The sequence below is a fragment of the Ranitomeya imitator genome, chromosome 3, assembly GCF_032444005.1.
Source record: "Ranitomeya imitator isolate aRanImi1 chromosome 3, aRanImi1.pri, whole genome shotgun sequence".
NCBI lineage: Eukaryota > Metazoa > Chordata > Amphibia > Anura > Dendrobatidae > Ranitomeya > Ranitomeya imitator.
The window spans coordinates 8,962,671-8,984,337 of NC_091284.1; the positions used below are offsets into that span (position 1 = coordinate 8,962,671).

At 54.9% G+C, this 21,667-nt stretch overlaps 1 protein-coding gene across 1 annotated transcript in view; it reads right to left on the reverse strand.

The window, feature by feature from the left end:
* Positions 1 to 21,667, reverse strand: part of SPAG17 (sperm associated antigen 17) — a 259,615-nt gene that overhangs the window by 1,785 nt on the left and 236,163 nt on the right. The window contains exons 44-45 of the mRNA XM_069760452.1: positions 2,527 to 2,587; positions 2,308 to 2,452 (exon numbers count right to left, since the gene is read on the reverse strand). Of these exons, the coding sequence (XP_069616553.1) occupies positions 2,308 to 2,452; positions 2,527 to 2,587 (206 nt within the window). The remainder of the gene's footprint in view (positions 1 to 2,307; positions 2,453 to 2,526; positions 2,588 to 21,667) is intronic.

A 21,667-nucleotide genomic window follows, 5' to 3' on the forward strand; every position in this document is an offset into this window, starting at 1 on the left:
TTTTCTGGATTTTATTTTTGATATCCTATCTCTCAATGACAAAATTAACCGACCCTTAAAATTATAGACTGTTCATGTCTTTGTCAGTGGGAAACTTACAAAATCAGCAAGGGGTCAAATAATTATTTCCCACAGTGTACATTACATTTCTGATCTGGAGTTATATCCCGTATTATACTCCAGAGCTGCACTCACTATTCTGCTGGTGTCGCCACTGTGGACATACAAGTGCTTCTCAATATATTAGAATATCATCATGAAGTGAATTTATCTCAGTTCTTCAATACCAAAAGTGAATCTCCTATATTCTATAGTCATTACACACAGAGTGATCTATTTCATGTGTTTATTTCTGTTAATGTTGATGATTACGGCTTACAGCCAATGAAAACCCAACAGTCATTATCTCAGTAAATTAGAATACTTTATAACACCAGCTTGATAAATGATTGTAAAATCTGACACGTTGTCCTACTGAAATGTATGTTCAGTAAATGCCCTCAATACTTGGTCGGGGCTCGTTTAGCATCACTTACTGCATCAGTGCGGCGTGGCATGGAGGGATCAGCCTGTGGCGCTGCTGAGGGGTTATGGAAGCCCAGGTTGCTTTGATAGCAGCCTTCAGCTCGTCTGCATTGTTGGGTCTGGTGTCTCACCTTCCTCTTGACAATAATAAAAAAAAAAAAACAGTACACAGGCAGAGATGCTTACCTGTTCAAGGCCTCCAAACAATTACACAAACCAAAGTGCAGCGGACGCAAGTTAAGATGGTGGCCTCTGTTCACACAGAATGCATTATAGCAATGGCTGGCCCGCTTTGTGGCGTCATTAATAGGCCTTGAGCCATATGCTCTGCACTTCTGTGTGAACATGCCACATACAGACTATTTTGCACAGGTGTGCCAGGCAACCAAATCCTGATTGTAGGCTGGCTCCATTATCGGTATTATTGCACCTGTGCTTCTGTCATCCACCATCTTAACTTGGGTCCGCTGCACTTTGGTTAGTGTAATTGTTGGAGGCCTTGGACAGGGAAGCATTTCTGCCTGTGTACTGGTGTTTTTTTTCTATCAAGAATAGTGGAGGTTTTCCTCTTATGGTGTGTTTTTGTCCTCTTGACAATACCCTGTAGATTCTCTATGGGGTTAAGGTCAGGTGAGTTTGCTGCCAATCAAGCCCAGTGATACTGTTGTTTTTACACCAGGTATTGGTACTTTTGGCCGTGTGGACAGGGGCCAAGTCCTGCTGGAGAATGACATTTCCATCTCCATAAAGCTTGTCGGTAGAGGGAAGCATGAAGTGCTCTACAATGTCCTGGTAGACGGCTGCGCTGACTTTGGTCTTGATAACACACAGTGGATCTACACACCAGTAGTGACATGGCTCCCCAAACCATCACTGATTGTGGAGGCTTCACACTAGACCTCCAGCAGCTTGGATTGTGGCCTCCACTCTTCCTCCAGACTCTGGGACCTTGGTTTCCAAATGAAATGCAACATTTACTTTCTTCTGAACACAACACCTTGGACCACTGACAACAGTCTGGTTCTCCTTGGCCCAGGTAAGACGCTTCTGACCTTGTCTATTGGTCGTGAGTGGCCGGACACAAGGAATGTGACACTTGTAGTCCATGTCCTGGTGACGTCTGTGTGCGGTGGAGCAATGACCCCAGCAGCAGTCCGCTCCTTGTGAATCTCCCCCACATTACTGAATGGCCTTTTCTTAACAATCCTTTCCAGGCTGCGGTTATCCCGGTTGCTTGTGCACCTTTTTCTACCACACTGTTTCCTTCCGCTCCACTTTCGAGTAATATCCTTGGATACAGCACTGTGTGAACAGCGGCTTCTTTAGCAATGACCTTTTGTGGCTTCCCCTCCTTGTGGAGTGTGTCAGTGACGCCTTCTGGACATCTGTCAGGTCAGCAGTCTTCCCCATGATTGTGGAGCTACTGAAACAAACTAAGGACCTTTATAAACACTTAGGAGCCTTTACAGGTGTTTGTTAATTATCCTAATTTACTGAGATAATGACTTTTGGGTTCTCATTGGCTGTAAACCATAATCATCAACATTAACAGAAATAAACACGTGAAATAGATCACTCTGTGTGTAATGACTCTATAGAATATAGGAGATTCACTTTTTGTATTGAAGAACTGAAATAAATAACATTTTTGATAATATTCTAATTTTGTAAGAAGCCCCTGTATTGTCTGTCCCCCCGTGGTGCATATTTCGGGGTCCTATGTCTCCTATAACCAGATCTCGGATTCTGACGTGTATCGGTGGTGAGGTTAGGGAAGGATATTCGCCCTCACGGGGAGGTGCAGCGTCTCCACCTCGCTCTGGATCTGGATGCAGTGGGAACAGTCGGCGGCTCCCTCCGGCCCCTCCAGGCCCACAGCCATCGCGAAGATCTCCACGTCCAGCCGCATCTGCATCCCTGCGGCCACCTGAGCAGACGGGACAGGTCAGGAGAGGAGAAACCCTGCAGCAGTCACACACAGGTACATGAGGACACACTCACCGGGCCCGGGGAATACGAGACCCTCAATCCAGTGCTGGGCGGCGGCTGCTTCACACGGTACCTGCCAGAAAGAAGGATGGAGAGCTGTGGACCCCTAGTATCCCACGTTCTACATGTAAAGAGGTCTATTCCAGTCCCTGACTGCAAGCAGAGATCTGGGGAAGGTTCCTACTGACAATGGCGGCAGCACAGCGGAGGGCTGAAAGGAACAGTGAGGATGATGGAGGAGCAGGAGAATATAGGGAGGCCGGAGAGGAACAGTGAGGATGATGGAGGAGCAGGAGAATATAGGAGGCCGGGGAGGAACAGTGAGGATGATGGAGGAGCAGGAGAATATAGGGGGCCGGAGAGGAACAGTGAGGATGATGGAGGAGCAGGAGAATATAGGAGGCCGGGGAGGAACAGTGAGGAGGATGGAAGAGCAGGAGAATATAGGGAGGCCGGGGAGGAACAGTGAGGATGATGGAGGAGCAGGAGAATATAGGGAGGCCGGAGAGGAACAGTGAGGAGGATGGAGGAGCAGGAGAATATAGGAGGCCGGGGAGGAACAGTGAGGATGATGGAGGAGCAGGAGAATATAGGGGGGCCGGGGACGAACAGTGAGGATGATGGAGGAGCAGGAGAATATAGGGGGGCCGGGGAGGAACAGTGAGGATGATGGAGGAGCAGGAGAATATAGGGAGGCCGGAGAGGAACAGTGAGGATGATGGAGGAGCAGGAAAATATAGGGGGGCCGGAGAGGAACAGTGAGGATGATGGAGGAGCAGGAGAATATAGGGGGCCGGAGAGGAACAGTGAGGATGATGGAGGAGCAGGAGAATATAGGGAGGTCGGAGAGGAACAGTGAGGATGATGGAGGAGCAGGAGAATATAGGGAGGTCGGAGAGGAACAGTGAGGATGATGGAGGAGCAGGAGAATATAGGGGGGCCGGGGAGGAACAGTGAGGATGATGGAGGAGCAGGAGAATATAGGGGGCCGGGGAGGAACAGTGAGGAGGATGGAGGAGCAGGAGAATATAGGGGGGCCGGGGAGGAACAGTGAGGATGATGGAGGAGCAGGAGAATATAGGGGGCCGGGGAGGAACAGTGAGGAGGATGGAGGAGCAGGAGAATATAGGGAGGCCGGGGAGGAACAGTGAGGAGGATGGAGGAGCAGGAGAATATAGGAGGCCGGGGAGGAACAGTGAGGATGATGGAGGAGCAGGAGAATATAGGGGGGCCGGGGAGGAACAGTGAGGATGATGGAGGAGCAGGAGAATATAGGGAGGCCGGGGAGGAACAGTGAGGATGATGGAGGAGCAGGAGAATATAGGGGGCCGGGGAGGAACAGTGAGGAGGATGGAGGAGCAGGAGAATATAGGGAGGCCGGGGACGAACAGTGAGGAGGATGGAGGAGCAGGAGAATATAGGGAGGAATAGTGAGGATGATGGAGGAGCAGGAGAATATAGGGGGGCGGGGAGGAACAGTGAGGATGATGGAGGAGCAGGAGAATATAGGAGGCCGGGGAGGAACAGTGAGGATGATGGAGGAGCAGGAGAATATAGGGGGCCGGGGAGGAACAGTGAGGAGGATGGAGGAGCAGGAGAATATAGGGAGGCCGGGGACGAACAGTGAGGAGGATGGAGGAGCAGGAGAATATAGGGAGGCCGGGGAGGAACAGTGAGGATGATGGAGGAGCAGGAGAATATAGGGGGGCCAGGGAGGAACAGTGAGGATGATGGAGGAGCAGGAGAATATATGGGGCCGGGGAGGAACAGTGAGGATGATGGAGGAGCAGGAGAATATAGGGGGGCCGGGGAGGAACAGTGAGGATGATGGAGGAGCAGGAGAATATAGGGAGGCCGGGGAGGAACAGTGAGGATGATGGAGGAGCAGGAGAATATATGGGGCCGGAGAGGAACAGTGAGGATGATGGAGGAGCAGGAGAATGTAGGGGGCCGGGGAGGAACAGTGAGGATGATGGAGGAGCAGGAGAATATAGGAGGCCGGGGAGGAACAGTGAGGAGGATGGAGGAGCAGGAGAATATAGGGGGCCGGGGAGGAACAGTGAGGAGGATGGAGGAGCAGGAGAATATAGGGAGGCCGGGGACGAACAGTGAGGAGGATGGAGGAGCAGGAGAATATAGGGAGGCCGGGGAGGAACAGTGAGGATGATGGAGGAGCAGGAGAATATAGGGGGGCCAGGGAGGAACAGTGAGGATGATGGAGGAGCAGGAGAATATATGGGGCCGGGGAGGAACAGTGAGGATGATGGAGGAGCAGGAGAATATAGGGGGGCCGGGGAGGAACAGTGAGGATGATGGAGGAGCAGGAGAATATAGGGAGGCCGGGGAGGAACAGTGAGGATGATGGAGGAGCAGGAGAATATATGGGGCCGGAGAGGAACAGTGAGGATGATGGAGGAGCAGGAGAATGTAGGGGGCCGGGGAGGAACAGTGAGGATGATGGAGGAGCAGGAGAATATAGGAGGCCGGGGAGGAACAGTGAGGAGGATGGAGGAGCAGGAGAATATAGGGGGCCGGGGAGGAACAGTGAGGATGATGGAGGAGCAGGAGAATATAGGGAGGTCGGAGAGGAACAGTGAGGATGATGGAGGAGCAGGAGAATATAGGGGGGCCGGGGAGGAACAGTGAGGATGATGGAGGAGCAGGAGAATGTAGGGGGCCGGGGAGGAACAGTGAGGATGATGGAGGAGCAGGAGAATATAGGAGGCCGGAGAGGAACAGTGAGGATGATGGAGGAGCAGGAGAATATAGGAGGCCGGAGAGGAACAGTGAGGATGATGGAGGAGCAGGAGAATATAGGGGGCCGGGGAGGAACAGTGAGGATGATGGAGGAGCAGGAGAATATAGGGGGGCCGGGGAGGAACAGTGAGGATGATGGAGGAGCAGGAGAATATAGGGGGGCCGGGGAGGAACAGTGAGGATGATGGAGGAGCAGGAGAATATAGGGGGGCCGGGGAGGAACAGTGAGGATGATGGAGGAGCAGGAGAATATAGGGGGGCCGGGGAGGAACAGTGAGGATGATGGAGGAGCAGGAGAATATAGGGGGCCGGAGAGGAACAGTGAGGATGATGGTGGAGCAGGAGAATATAGGGGAGCCGGAGAGGAACAGTGAGGATGATGGAGGAGCAGGAGAATATAGGGGGGCCGGGGAGGAACAGTGAGGATGATGGAGGAGCAGGAGAATATAGGGGGGCCAGGGAGGAACAGTGACGATGATGGAGGAGCAGGAGAATATAGGGAGCCGGAGAGGAACAGTGAGGATGATGGTGGAGCAGGAGAATATAGGGGGCCGGAGAGGAACAGTGAGGATGATGGAGGAGCAGGAGAATATAGGGGGGCCGGGGAGGAACAGTGAGGATGATGGAGAAGCAGGAGAATATAGGGGGCCGGAGAGGAACAGTGAGGATGATGGTGGAGCAGGAGAATATAGGGGGCCGGAGAGGAACAGTGAGGATGATGGTGGAGCAGGAGAATATAGGGGGGCCAGGGAGGAACAGTGAGGATGATGGAGGAGCAGGAGAATATAGGGGGCCGGGGAGGAACAGTGAGGATGATGGAGGAGCAGGAGAATATAGGGGGGCCAGGGAGGAACAGTGAGGATGATGGAGGAGCAGGAGAATATAGGAGGCCGGGGAGGAACAGTGAGGATGATGGAGGAGCAGGAGAATATAGGGAGGCCGGGGAGGAACAGTGAAGATGATGGAGGAGCAGGAGAATATAGGGGGGCCGGGGAGGAACAGTGAGGATGATGGAGGAGCAGGAGAATATAGGGGGGCCGGGGAGGAACAGTGAGGAGGATGGAGGAGCAGGAGAATATAGGGGGGCCGGGGAGGAACAGTGAGGAGGATGGAGGAGCAGGAGAATATAGGGGGGCCGGGGAGGAACAGTGAGGATAATGGAGGAGCAGGAGAAAATAGGGGGGCCGGGGAGGAACAGTGAGGATGATGGAGGAGCAGGAGAATATAGGGAGGCCGGGGAGGAACAGTGAGGATGATGGAGGAGCAGGAGAATATAGGGGGGCCGGGGAGGAACAGTGAGGATGATGGAGGAGCAGGAGAATATAGGGAGGCCGGGGAGGAACAGTGAGGATAATGGAGGAGCAGGAGAAAATAGGGGGGCCGGGGAGGAACAGTGAGGATGATGGAGGAGCAGGAGAATATAGGGAGGCCGGGGAGGAACAGTGAGGATGATGGAGGAGCAGGAGAATATAGGGGGCCGGGGAGGAACAGTGAAGAGGATGGAGGAGCAGGAGAATATAGGGGGCCGGGGAAAAACAGTGAGGATGATGGAGGAGCAGGAGAATATAGGGGGGCCGGAGAGGAACAGTGAGGATGATGGAGGAGCAGGAGAATATAGGGGGGCCGGGGAGGAACAGTGAGGATGATGGAGGAGCAGGAGAATATAGGGGGGCCGGGGAGGAACAGTGAGGATGATGGAGGAGCAGGAGAATATAGGGGGGCCGGGGAGGAACAGTGAGGATGATGGAGGAGCAGGAGAATATAGGAGGCCGGAGAGGAACAGTGAGGATGATGGAGGAGCAGGAGAATATAGGGGGGCCAGGGAGGAACAGTGAGGATGATGGAGGAGCAGGAGAATATAGGGAGGTCGGAGAGGAACAGTGAGGATGATGGAGGAGCAGGAGAATATAGGGGGGCCGGGGAGGAACAGTGAGGATGATGGAGGAGCAGGAGAATATAGGGGGGCCGGGGAGGAACAGTGAGGATGATGGAGGAGCAGGAGAATGTAGGGGGCCGGGGAGGAACAGTGAGGATGATGGAGGAGCAGGAGAATATAGGAGGCCGGAGAGGAACAGTGAGGATGATGGAGGAGCAGGAGAATATAGGGGGCCGGGGAGGAACAGTGAGGATGATGGAGGAGCAGGAGAATATAGGGGGGCCGGGGAGGAACAGTGAGGATGATGGAGGAGCAGGAGAATATAGGGGGGCCGGGGAGGAACAGTGAGGATGATGGAGGAGCAGGAGAATATAGGGGGGCCGGGGAGGAACAGTGAGGATGATGGAGGAGCAGGAGAATATAGGGGGGCCGGGGAGGAACAGTGAGGATGATGGAGGAGCAGGAGAATATAGGAGGCCGGAGAGGAACAGTGAGGATGATGGAGGAGCAGGACAATATAGGGGAGCCGGAGAGGAACAGTGAGGATGATGGAGGAGCAGGAGAATATAGGGGGGCCGGGGAGGAACAGTGAGGATGATGGAGGAGCAGGAGAATATAGGGGGGCCAGGGAGGAACAGTGACGATGATGGAGGAGCAGGAGAATATAGGGAGCCGGAGAGGAACAGTGAGGATGATGGTGGAGCAGGAGAATATAGGGAGGCCGGGGAGGAACAGTGAGGATGATGGAGAAGCAGGAGAATATAGGGGGCCGGAGAGGAACAGTGAGGATGATGGTGGAGCAGGAGAATATAGGGGGGCCAGGGAGGAACAGTGAGGATGATGGAGGAGCAGGAGAATATAGGGGGCCGGGGAGGAACAGTGAGGATGATGGAGGAGCAGGAGAATATAGGGGGGCCAGGGAGGAACAGTGAGGATGATGGAGGAGCAGGAGAATATAGGAGGCCGGGGAGGAACAGTGAGGATGATGGAGGAGCAGGAGAATATAGGGAGGCCGGGGAGGAACAGTGAAGATGATGGAGGAGCAGGAGAATATAGGGGGGCCGGGGAGGAACAGTGAGGATGATGGAGGAGCAGGAGAATATAGGAGGCCGGAGAGGAACAGTGAGGATGATGGTGGAGCAGGAGAATATAGGGGGGCCGGGGAGGAACAGTGAGGATGATGGAGGAGCAGGAGAATATAGGGGGGCCGGGGAGGAACAGTGAGGAGGATGGAGGAGCAGGAGAATATAGGGGGGCCGGGGAGGAACAGTGAGGATAATGGAGGAGCAGGAGAAAATAGGGAGGCCGGGGAGGAACAGTGAGGATGATGGAGGAGCAGGAGAATGTAGGGGGCCGGGGAGGAACAGTGAGGATGATGGAGGAGCAGGAGAATATAGGGAGGAACAGTGAGGATGATGGAGGAGCAGGAGAATATAGGGAGGCCGGGGAGGAACAGTGAGGATGATGGAGGAGCAGGAGAATATAGGGAGGCCGGGGAGGAACAGTGAGGATGATGGAGGAGCAGGAGAATATAGGAGGGCCGGGGAGGAACAGTGAGGATGATGGAGAAGCAGGAGAATATAGGGGGCCGGGGAGGAACAGTGAAGAGGATGGAGGAGCAGGAGAATATAGGGGGCCGGGGAAAAACAGTGAGGATGATGGAGGAGCAGGAGAATATAGGGGGGCCGGAGAGGAACAGTGAGGATGATGGAGGAGCAGGAGAATATAGGGGGGCCGGGGAGGAACAGTGAGGATGATGGAGGAGCAGGAGAATATAGGGGGGCCGGGGAGGAACAGTGAGGATGATGGAGGAGCAGGAGAATATAGGGGGGCCGGGGAGGAACAGTGAGGATGATGGAGGAGCAGGGGAATATAGGGAGGCCGGGGGGGAACAGTGAGGATAATGGTGGAGCAGGAGAATATAGGGGGCCGGAGAGGAACAGTGAGGATGATGGAGGAGCAGGAGAATATAGGGAGGCCGGGGGGGAACAGTGAGGATAATGGTGGAGCAGGAGAATATAGGGGGCCGGAGAGGAACAGTGAGGATGATGGAGGAGCAGGAGAATATAGGGAGGCCGGGGGGGAACAGTGAGGATGATGGTGGAGCAGGAGAATATAGGGGGCCGGAGAGGAACAGTGAGGAGGATGGAGGAGCAGGAGAATATAGGGGGCCGGGGAGGAACAGTGAGGATGATGGAGAAGCAGGAGAATATAGGGGGGCCGGGGAGGAACAGTGAGGATGATGGAGAAGCAGGAGAATATAGGGAGGCCGGGGAGGAACAATGAGGATGATGGAGGAGCAGGAGAATATAGGGGGGCCGGAGAGGAACAGTGAGGATGATGGAGGAGCAGGAGAATATAGGAGGCTGGGGAGGAACAGTGAGGAAGATGGTGGAGCAGGAGAATATAGGGGGGCTGGGGAGGAACAGTGAGGATGATGGAGGAGCAGGAGAATATAGGGGGGCTGGGGAGGAACAGTGAGGATGATGGAGGAGCAGGAGAATATAGGGAGGAATAGTGAGGATTATGGAGAAGCAGGAGAATATATGGGGCCGGGGAGGAACAGTGAGGATGATGGAGGAGCAGGAGAATATAGGGGGGCCGGGGAGGAACAGTGAGGATGATGGAGAAGCAGGAGAATATAGGGAAGCCGGGGAGGAACAGTGAGGATGATGGTGGAGCAGGAGAATATAGGGAGGCCGGGGAGGAACAGTGAGGATTATGGAGGAGCAGGAGAATATAGGGAGGAATAGTGAGGATGATGGAGGAGCAGGAGAATATAGGAGGCCGGGGAGGAACAGTGAGGATGATGGAGGAGCAGGAGAATATAGGGAGGAATAGTGAAGATGATGGAGAAGCAGGAGAATATAGGAGGCCGGGGAGGAACAGTGAGGATGATGAAGAAGCAGGAGAATATAGGGAGGCCAGGGAGGAACAGTGAGGATGATGGAGGAGCAGGAGAATATAGGGAGGAATAGTGAGGATGATGGAGGAGCAGGAGAATATAGGGAGGCCGGGGAGGAACAGTGAGGATGATGGAGAAGCAGGAGAACATAGGGAGGCCGGGGAGGAACAGTGAGGATGATGGAGGAGCAGGAGAATATAGGGGGCCGGGGAGGAACAGTGAGGATGATGGAGAAGCAGGAGAATATAGGGGGCCGGGGAGGAACAGTGAGGATGATGGAGAAGCAGGAGAATATAGGAGGCCGGGGAGGAACAGTGAGGATGATGGAGAAGCAGGAGAATATAGGGGGCCGGGGAGGAACAGTGAGGATGATGGAGGAGCAGGAGAATATAGGGAAGCCGGGGAGGAACAGTGAGGATGATGGAGGAGCAGGAGAATATAGGAGGTCGGGGAGGAACAGTGAGGATGATGGAGGAGCAGGAGAATATAGGAGGGCCGGGGAGGAACAGTGAGGAGGATGGAGGAGCAGGAGAATATAGGAGGCCGGGGAGGAACAGTGAGGATGATGGTGGAGCAGGAGAATATCGGGAGGCCGGGGAGGAACAGTGACGATGATGGAGGAGCAGGAGAATATAGGGAGGCCGGGGAGGAACAGTGAGGATGATGGAGGAGCAGGAGAATATAGGAGGCCGGGGAGGAACAGTGAGGATGATGGAGGAGCAGGAGAATATAGGAGGCCGGGGAGGAACAGTGAGGATGATGGAGGAGCAGGAGAATATAGGAGGCCGGGGAGGAACAGTGAGGATGATGGAGGAGCAGGAGAATATAGGGAGGCCGGGGAGGAACAGTGAAGATGATGGAGGAGCAGGAGAATATAGGGGGCCGGGGAGGAACAGTGAGGATGATGGAGAAGCAGGAGAATATAGGAGGCCGGGGAGGAACAGTGAGGATGATGGAGGAGCAGGAGAATATAGGGAGGCCGGGGAGGAACAGTGAAGATGATGGAGGAGCAGGAGAATATAGGGGGCCGGGGAGGAACAGTGAGGATGATGGAGAAGCAGGAGAATATAGGGGGGCCGGGGAGGAACAGTGAGGAGGATGGAGGAGCAGGAGAATATAGGGGGCCGGGGAGGAACAGTGAGGATGATGGAGGAGCAGGAGAATATAGGGGGCCGGAGAGGAACAGTGAGGATGATGGAGGAGCAGGAGAATATAGGAGGCCGGGGAGGAACAGTGAGGATGATGGAGGAGCAGGAGAATATAGGAGGCCGGGGAGGAACAGTGAGGATGATGGAGGAGCAGGAGAATATAGGGGGGCCGGGGAGGAACAGTGAGGATGATGGAGGAGCAGGAGAATGTAGGAGGCCGGAGAGGAACAGTGAGGATGATGGAGGAGCAGGAGAATATAAGGAGGCCGTGGAGGAACAGTGAGGATGATGGAGGAGCAGGAGAATATAGGGAGGCCGGGGAGGAACAGTGACGATGATGGAGGAGCAGGAGAATATAGGGAGGCCGGGGAGGAACAATGAGGATGATGGAGGAGCAGGAGAATATAGGGGGCCGGGGAGGAACAGTGAGGATGATGGAGGAGCAGGAGAATATAGGGAGGCCGTGGAGGAACAGTGAGGATGATGGAGGAGCAGGAGAATATAGGGAGGCCGGGGAGGAACAGTGACGATGATGGAGGAGCAGGAGAATATAGGGAGGCCGGGGAGGAACAGTGAGGATGATGATGGAGCAGGAGAATATAGGAGGCCGGGGAGGAACAGTGAGGATGATGGAGAAGCAGGAGAATATAGGGAGGCCGGGGAGGAACAGTGAGGATGATGGAGGAGCAGGAGAATATAGGGGGGCCGGGGAGGAACAGTGAGGATGATGGAGAAGCAGGAGAATATAGGGAGGCCGGGGAGGAACAGTGAAGATGATGGAGGAGCAGGAGAATATAGGGGGGCCGGGGAGGAACAGTGAGGATGATGGAGAAGCAGGAGAATATAGGGAGGAACAGTGAGGATAATGGAGGAGCAGGAGAATATAGGGGGGCAGGGGAGGAACAGTGAGGAGGATGGAGGAGCAGGAGAATATAGGGAGGCCAGGGAGGAACAGTGACGATGATGGAGGAGCAGGAGAATATAGGGGGGCCGGGGAGGAACAGTGAGGATGATGGTGGAGCAGGAGAATATAGGAGGCCGGGGAGGAACAGTGAGGATGATGGAGAAGCAGGAGAATATAGGGAGGCCGGGGAGGAACAGTGAGGATGATGGAGGTGCAGGAGAATATAGGGGGGCCGGGGAGGAACAGTGAGGATGATGGTGGAGCAGGAGAATATAGGAGGCCGGGGAGGAACAGTGAGGATGATGGAGAAGCAGGAGAATATAGGGAGGCCGGGGAGGAACAGTGAGGATGATGGAGGTGCAGGAGAATATAGGGGGCCGGGGAGGAACAGTGAGGATGATGGAGGAGCAGGAGAATATAGGGAGGCCGGGGAGGAACAGTGAGGATGATGGAGGAGCAGGAGAATGTAGGGGGACGGGAAGGAACAGTGAGGATGATGGTGGAGCAGGAGAATATAGGGGGCCGGGGAGGAACAGTGAGGATGATGGAGGAGCAGGAGAATATAGGGGGGCCGGGGAGGAACAGTGAGGATGATGGAGGAGCAGGAGAATATAGGGGGCCGGAGAGGAACAGTGAGGATGATGGTGGAGCAGGAGAATATAGTGGGCCGGGGAGGAACAGTGAGGATGATGGAGAAGCAGGAGAATATAGGGGGGCCGGGGAGGAACAGTGAGGATGATGGAGAAGCAGGAGAATAAAGGGAGGAACAGTGAGGATGATGGAGGAGCAGGAGAATATAGGGAGGAACAGTGAGGATGATGGAGGAGCAGGAGAATATAGGGAGGAACAGTGAGGATGATGGAGGAGCAGGAGAATATAGGGAAGCCGGGGAGGAACAGTGAGGATGATGGAGAAGCAGGAGAATATAGGGAGGCCGGGGAGGAACAGTGAGGAGGATGGAGGAGCAGGAGAATATAGGGGGGCCGGAGAGGAACAGTGAGGATGATGGAGAAGCAGGAGAATATAGGGGGGCAGGGGAGGAACAGTGAGGATGATGGAGGAGCAGGAGAATATAGGGAGGCCGGGGAGGAACAGTGAGGATGATGGAGGAGCAGGAGAATATAGGGAGGCCGGGGAGGAACAGTGAGGATGATGGAGAAGCAGGAGAATATAGGGAGGCCAGGGAGGAACAGTGACGATGATGGAGGAGCAGGAGAATATAGGGAAGCCGGGGAGGAACAGTGAGGATGATGGAGGAGCAGGAGAATATAGGGAGGACGGGGAGGAACAGTGAGGATGATGGAGGAGCAGGAGAATATAGGGAGGCCAGGGAGGAACAGTGAGGATGATGGAGGAGCAGGAGAATATAGGGGGGCCGGGGAGGAACAGTGAGGATGATGGAGGAGCAGGAGAATATAGGGGGGCCGGGGAGGAACAGTGAGGATGATGGAGGAGCAGGAGAATATAGGGGGGCCGGGGAGGAACAGTGAGGATGATGGAGGAGCAGGAGAATATAGGGGGCTGGGGAGGAACAGTGAGGATGATGGAGAAGCAGGAGAATATAGGAGGCCGGGGAGGAACAGTGAGGATGATGGAGGAGCAGGAGAATATAGGGAGGAATAGTGAGGATGATGGAGGAGCAGGAGAATATAGGGAGGCCGGTGAGGAACAGTGAGGATGATGGAGAAGCAGGAGAATATAGGGGGCCGGGGAGGAACAGTGAGGATGATGGAAGAGCAGGAGTATATAGGGGGGCCAGGGAGGAACAGTGAGGATGATGGAGGAGCAGGAGAATATAGGGGGGCCGGAGAGGAACATTGAGGATGATGGAGGAGCAGGAGAATATAGGGGGCTGGGGAGGAACAGTGAGGATGATGGAGAAGCAGGAGAATATAGGAGGCCGGGGAGGAACAGTGAGGATGATGGAGAAGCAGGAGAATATAGGGAGGCCAGGGAGGAACAGTGAGGATGATGGAGGAGCAGGAGAATATAGGGGGGCCGGGGAGGAACAGTGAGGATGATGGAGGAGCAGGAGAATATAGGGGGCAGGGGAGGAACAGTGAGGATGATGGAGGAGCAGGAGAATATAGGAGGCCGGGGAGGAACAGTGAGGAGGATGGAGGAGCAGGAGAATATAGGAGGCTGGAGAGGAACAGTGAGGATGATGGAGGAGCAGGAGAATAAAGGGAGGAACAGTGAGGATGATGGAGGAGCAGGAGAATATAGGGGGGCTGTGGAGGAACAGTGAGGATGATGGAGGAGCAGGAGAATATAGGAGGCCGGGGAGGAACAGTGAGGATGATGGAGGAGCAGGAGAATATAGGGAAGCCGGGGAGGAACAGTGAGGATGATGGAGAAGCAGGAGAATATAGGAGGCCGGGGAGGAACAGTGAGGAGGATGGAGGAGCAGGAGAATATAGGGGGGGTCGGAGAGGAACAGTGAGGATGATGGAGAAGCAGGAGAATATAGGAGGCCGGGGAGGAACAGTGAGGATGATGGAGGAGCAGGAGAATATAGGGGGGCAGGGGAGGAACAGTGAGGATGATGGAGGAGCAGGAGAATATAGGGAAGCCGGGGAGGAACAGTGAGGATGATGGAGGAGCAGGAGAATATAGGGGGCTGGGGAGGAACAGTGAGGATGATGGAGAAGCAGGAGAATATAGGAGGTCGGGGAGGAACAGTGAGGATGATGGAGGAGCAGGAGAATATAGGGAGGCCGGGGAGGAACAGTGACGATGATGGAGGAGCAGGAGAATATAGGGAGGCCGGGGAGGAACAGTGAGGATGATGGAGGAGCAGGAGAATATAGGAGGCCGGGGAGGAACAGTGAGGATGATGGAGAAGCAGGGAAATATAGGAGGCCGGGGAGGAACAGTTAGGATGATGGAGAAGCAGGAGAATATAGGAGGCCGGGGAGGAACAGTGAGGATGATAAAGAAGCAGGAGAATATAGGGGGCCGGGGAGGAACAGTGAGGATGATGGTGGAGCAGGAGAATATAGGGAGGCCGGGGAGGAACAGTGAGGATGATGGTGGAGCAGGAGAATATAGGGGGCCGGGGAGGAACAGTGAGGATGATGGTGGAGCAGGAGAATATAGGGAGGATGGGGAGGAACAGTGAGGAGGATGGAGGAGCAGGAGAATATAGGGAGGATGGGGAGGAACAGTGAGGAGGATGGAGGAGCAGGAGAATATAGGGAGGACGGGGAGGAACAGTGAGGATGATGGAGGAGCAGGAGAATATAGGGAGGATGGGGAGGAACAGTGAGGAGGATGGAGGAGCAGGAGAATATAGGGGACCGGGGAGGAACAGTGAGGATGATGGAGGAGCAGGAGAATATAGGGGGGCCGGAGAGGAACAGTGAGGATGATGGTGGAGCAGGAGAATATAGGGGGCCGGGGAGGAACAGTGAGGATGATGGTGGAGCAGGAGAATATAGGGAGGATGGGGAGGAACAGTGAGGATGATGGAGGAGCAGGAGAATAAAGGGAGGAACAGTGAGGATGATGGAGGAGCAGGAGAATATAGGGGGGCTGTGGAGGAACAGTGAGGATGATGGAGGAGCAGGAGAATATAGGAGGCCGGGGAGGAACAGTGAGGATGATGGAGGAGCAGGAGAATATAGGGAAGCCGGGGAGGAACAGTGAGGATGATGGAGAAGCAGGAGAATATAGGAGGCAGGGGAGGAACAGTGAGGAGGATGGAGGAGCAGGAGAATATAGGGGGGTCGGAGAGGAACAGTGAGGATGATGGAGAAGCAGGAGAATATAGGAGGCCGGGGAGGAACAGTGAGGATGATGGAGGAGCAGGAGAATATAGGGGGGCAGGGGAGGAACAGTGAGGATGATGGAGGAGCAGGAGAATATAGGGAAGCCGGGGAGGAACAGTGAGGATGATGGAGGAGCAGGAGAATATAGGGGGCTGGGGAGGAACAGTGAGGATGATGGAGGAGCTGGAGAATATAGGGGGCCGGGGAGAAACAGTGAGGATGATGGAGGAGCAGGAGAATATAGGGAGGACGGGGAGGAACAGTGAGGATGATGGAGGAGCAGGAGAATATAGGGGGGCGGGGAGGAACAGTGAGGATGATGGAGGAGCAGGAGAATATAGGGAGGCCGGGGAGGAACAGAGAGGATGATGGAGGAGCAGGAGAATATAGGGGGCCGGGGAGGAACAGTGAGGATGATGGAGGAGCTGGAGAATATAGGGGGCCGGGGAGAAACAGTGAGGATGATGGAGGAGCAGGAGAATATAGGGGGCCGGGGAGGAACAGTGAGGATGATGGAGGAGCAGGAGAATATAGGGGGGTCGGAGAGGAACAGTGAGGATGATGGTGGAGCAGGAGAATATAGGGAGGAACAGTGAGGATGATGGAGAAGCAGGAGAATATAGGGGGGCCGGAGAGGAACAGTGAGGATGATGGAGGAGCAGGAGAATATAGGGGGGCCGGAGAGGAACAGTGAGGATGATGGAGGAGCAGGAGAATATAGGGAGGACGGGGAGGAACAGTGAGGATGATGGAGGAGCAGGAGAATATAGGGGGCCGGGGAGGAACAGTGAGGATGATGGAGGAGCAGGAGAATATAGGGGGCCGGGGAGGAACAGTGAGGATGATGGAGGAGCAGGAGAATATAGGGGGGTCGGAGAGGAACAGTGAGGATGATGGTGGAGCAGGAGAATATAGGGAGGAACAGTGAGGATGATGGAGAAGCAGGAGAATATAGGGGGGCCGGAGAGGAACAGTGAGGATGATGGAGGAGCAGGAGAATATAGGGGGGCCGGAGAGGAACAGTGAGGATGATGGAGGAGCAGGAGAATATAGGGAGGCCGGGGAGGAACAGTGAGGATGATGGAGGAGCAGGAGAATATAGGGAGGACGGGGAGGAACAGTGAGGATGATGGAGGAGCAGGAGAATATAGGGGGCCGGGGAGGAACAGTGAGGATGATGGAGGAGCAGGAAAATATAGGGAGGACGGGGAGGAACAGTGAGGATGATGGAGCAGCAGGAGAATATAGGGGGACGGGGAGGAACAGTGAGGATGATGGAGGAGCAGGAGAATATAGGGAGGACGGGGAGGAACAGTGAGGATGATGGAGGAGCAGGAGAATATAGGGAGGACGGGGAGGAACAGTGAGGATGATGGAGGAGCAGGAGAATATAGGAGGCCGGGGAGGAACAGTGAGGATGATGGAGGAGCAGGAGAATATAGGGAGGCCGGGGAGGAACAGTGAGGATGATGGTGGAGCAGGATAATATAGGGGGCCGGGGAGGAACAGTGAGGATGATGGAGGAGCAGGAGAATATAGGGAGGCCAAGGAGGAACAGAGAGGATGATGGTGGAGCAGGAGAATATAGGGGGCCGGGGAGGAACAGTGAGGATGATGGAGGAGCAGGAGAATATAGGGAGTGTGAAGGATTACCCCTTCCTACCACGTCACCAATCCGTGACGTCACTACCCAGGCCCAGCTCTCCGGCGCCCCCTTTATCTCTCAGGTCAGTAAAGGAACTGCACCTAGAGCAAATGGCCGCCGGGGAGACTGCCCTGTTACCCACACTGGGTATTCTAGGATTCGCAATCAGAGTAAAAGGATCAGCCCAAAATTAATTTATGATTTAATTGCCTTAAGGGCGCACTAGATAATTACAAGAAATATACAATCACAATATATCAAGAGTTACAGTCAGAGTACAATATAACAACAATAATACAAGGCTTAAAGGTATAAAGCTGGAGGTCAATTTACCAGGTTGAAGGTCGCTTGTGGAAGCCGGGGGGGCATAGCATTCCGCAGGTCCAAAAACTTAGTTGCCGGGCAGCCCCCAGAAAGCCTGTGCTTGCTCCCCCCTCTGGCTGGCATACCCTGTTCCTTAAGAAATCATCATCGTCTTCTTCTGTGGAGTGAGTCCCTCCCAGTGACCTCAGCTTCTTCTTATACCTGGCTGAGCCCCCCTGCCTGCAGCTGGGTGGGCTTAGCAATCTCCACCCCCTCTGCCTCCCTGCAAGATTTATTCCCATATCTAATAAATGGGATAACTTCTCTCAGGATGATCGGATCAGCACACGGGCAGTACCAGCGCCTGTGGTTTGTTCTGCCGGTCGTACTGGGATCAAACCTGGACCCATTCGGTCCCAGTGGGAGGCTGATCCCTATATCTCGGGTTTCAGACCTCCCACCGCCACGGGAGTCGCCCTGTTAGATGCACAATTTCTTTAGGGCAAGGAGAATATTTTTTATGAGCCTGTACCTCGGACGATGCGTGCATAATTCACAATTCCATGTTAAAGACGGTTCGGCTGGGCTGCCATAATAGATGTGTATCCAGTGGCCACTTGGCATGCGTGTTTTAATTAAGCCCCCAAGCATTTCCAAGCCCCCCTGCTGGCGTGGTTTCCTCAGTGAGCTTTGATATGCCGTCTACAGTTTACACTGAGCTCAGCCCGTTAGCATACTAATAGGAACTTTATTAATTAGAAAAGGTGGGGGCCAGGAGCGCTCCTGTGACCAGGAGACAAAATGGAGTCACGCCAATCTGTTTTAGTATGCCCGTCCAAAGATGGCGGCTGTTCCCTCATCACAGGGAGGAACAGTGAGGATGATGGAGAAGCAGGAGAATATAGGGAGGCCGGGGAGGAACAGTGAGGATGATGGAGGAGCAGGAGAATATAGGGGGGCCGGGGAGGAACAGTGAGGATGATGGAGGAGCAGGAGAATATAGGGGAGGAACAGTGAGGAACAGTGAGGATGATGGAGGAGCAGGAGAATATAGGGAGGCCGGGGAGGAACAGTGAGGAGGATGGAGGAGCAGGAGAATATAGGGAGGCCAGGGAGGAACAGTGAGGAGGATGGAGGAGCAGGAGAATATAGGGAGGAACAGTGAGGATGATGGAGGAGCAGGAGAATATAGGAGGTCGGGGAGGAACAGTGAGGATGATGGTGGAGCAGGAGAATATAGGGGGCCGGGGAGGAACAGTGAGGATGATGGAGGAGCAGGAGAATATAGGGGGGCCGGGGAGGAACAGTGAGGAGGATGGAGGAGCAGGAGAATATAGGGGGGCCGGGGAGGAACAGTGAGGAGGATGGAGGAGCAGGAGAATATAGGGGGCCGGGGAGGAACAGTGAGGATGATGGAGGAGCAGGAGAATATAGGGGGGCCGGGGAGGAACAGTGAGGAGGATGGAGGAGCAGGAGAATATAGGGAGGCCGGGGAGGAACAGTGAGGAGGATGGAGGAGCAGGAGAATATAGGGAGGCCGGGGAGGAACAGTGAGGAGGATGGAGGAGCAGGAGAATATAGGGAGGCCGGGGAGGAACAGTGAGGATGTTGGAGGAGCAGTAGAATATAGGGGGCCGGGGAGGAACAGTGAGGAGGATGGAGGAGCAGGAGAATGTAGGGGGCCGGGGAGGAACAGTGAGGATGATGGAGGAGCAGGAGAATGTAGGGGGCCGGGGAGGAACAGTGAGGAGGATGGAAGAGCAGGAGAATATAGGGGGCCGGGGAGGAACAGTGAGGATGATGGAGGAGCAGGAGAATATAGGGGGCCGGGGAGGAACAGTGAGGATGATGGAGAAGCAGGAGAATATAGGGGGCCGGGGAGGAACAGTGAGGAGGATGGAAGAGCAGGAGAATATAGGGGGCCGGGGAGGAACAGTGAGGATGATGGAGGAGCAGGAGAATATAGGGGGCCGGGGAGGAACAGTGAGGATGATGGAGAAGCAGGAGAATATAGGGGGCCGGAGAGGAATAGTGAGGATGATGGAGGAGCAGGAGAATATAGGGAGGAATAGTGAGGATGATGGAGGAGCAGGAGAATATAGGGAGGCCGGGGAGGAACAGTGAGGATGATGGAGGAGCAGGAGAATATAGGGAGGCCGGGGAGGAACAGTGAGGATGATGGAGGAGCAGGAGAATATAGGGAGGCCGGGGAGGAACAGTGAGGATGATGGAGGAGCAGGAGAATATAGGGAGGCCGGGGAGGAACAGTGAGGATGATGGAGGAGCAGGAGAATATAGGGAGGCCGAAGAGGAACAGTGAGGATGATGGAGGAGCAGGAGAATATAGGGAGGCCGAAGAGGAACAGTGAGGAGGATGGAGGAGCAGGAGAATATAGGGAGGCCGGGGAGGAACAGTGAGGATGATGGAGGAGCAGGAGAATATAGGGAGGCCGGGGAGGAACAGTGAGGATGATGGAGGAGCAGGAGAATATAGGGAGGCCGGAGAGAAACAGTGAGGATGATGGAGGAGCAGGAGAATATAGGGGGCCGGGGAGGAACAGTGAGGATGATGGAAAAGCAGGAGAATATAGGGAGGCCGGGGAGGAACAGTGAGGATGATGGTGGAGCAGGAGAATATAGGGGGGCCGGGGAGGAACAGTGAGGAGGATGGAGGAGCAGGAGAATATAGGGAGGCCGGGGAGGAACAGTGAGGATGATGGAGAAGCAGGAGAATATAGGAGGCCGGGAAGGAACAGTGAGGATGATGGAGGAGCAGGAGAATATAGGAGGCCGGGGAGGAACAGTGAGGATGATGGAGGAGCAGGAGAATATAGGAGGGCCGGGGAGGAACAGTGAGGATGATGGAGGAGCAGGAGAATATAGGGAGGCCGGGAAGGAACAGTGAGGATGATGGAGGAGCAGGAGAATATAGGAGGCCGGGGAGGAACAGTGAGGATGATGGAGGAGCAGGAGAATATAGGAGGGCCGGGGAGGAACAGTGAGGATGATGGAGGAGCAGGAGAATATAGGAGGGCCGGGTAGGAACAGTGAGGATGATGGAGGAGCAGGAGAATATAGGGAGGCCGGGGAGGAACAGTGAGGATGATGGAGGAGCAGGAGAATATAGGAGGGCCGGGGAGGAACAGTGAGGATGATGGAGGAGCAGGAGAATATAGGGAGGCCGGGGAGGAACAGTGAGGATGATGGAGGAGCAGGAGAATATAGGGAGGCCGGGGAGGAACAGTGAGGATGATGGAGGAGCAGGAGAATATAGGGAGGCCGAAGAGGAACAGTGAGGAGGATGGAGGAGCAGGAGAATATAGGGAGGCCGGGGAGGAACAGTGAGGATGATGGAGGAGCAGGAGAATATAGGGAGGCCGGGGAGGAACAGTGAGGATGATGGAGGAGCAGGAGAATATAGGAGGCCGGGGAGGAACAGTGAGGATGATGGAGGAGCAGGAGAATATAGGGAGGCCGGAGAGGAACAGTGAGGATGATGGAGGAGCAGGAGAATATAGGGAGGCCGGGGAGGAACAGTGAGGATGATGGAGGAGCAGGAGAATATAGGGAGGCCGGGGAGGAACAGTGAGGAGAATGGAGGAGCAGGAGAATATAGGGGGGCCGGGGAGGAACAGTGAGGAGGATGGAGGAGCAGGAGAATATAGGGGGCCGGGGAGGAACAGTGAGGATGTTGGAGGAGCAGGAGAATATAGGGGGGCCGGGGAGGAACAGTGAGGAGGATGGAGGAGCAGGAGAATATAGGGAGGCCGGGGAGGAACAGTGAGGAGGATGGAGGAGCAGGAGAATATAGGGAGGCCGGGGAGGAACAGTGAGGAGGATGGAGG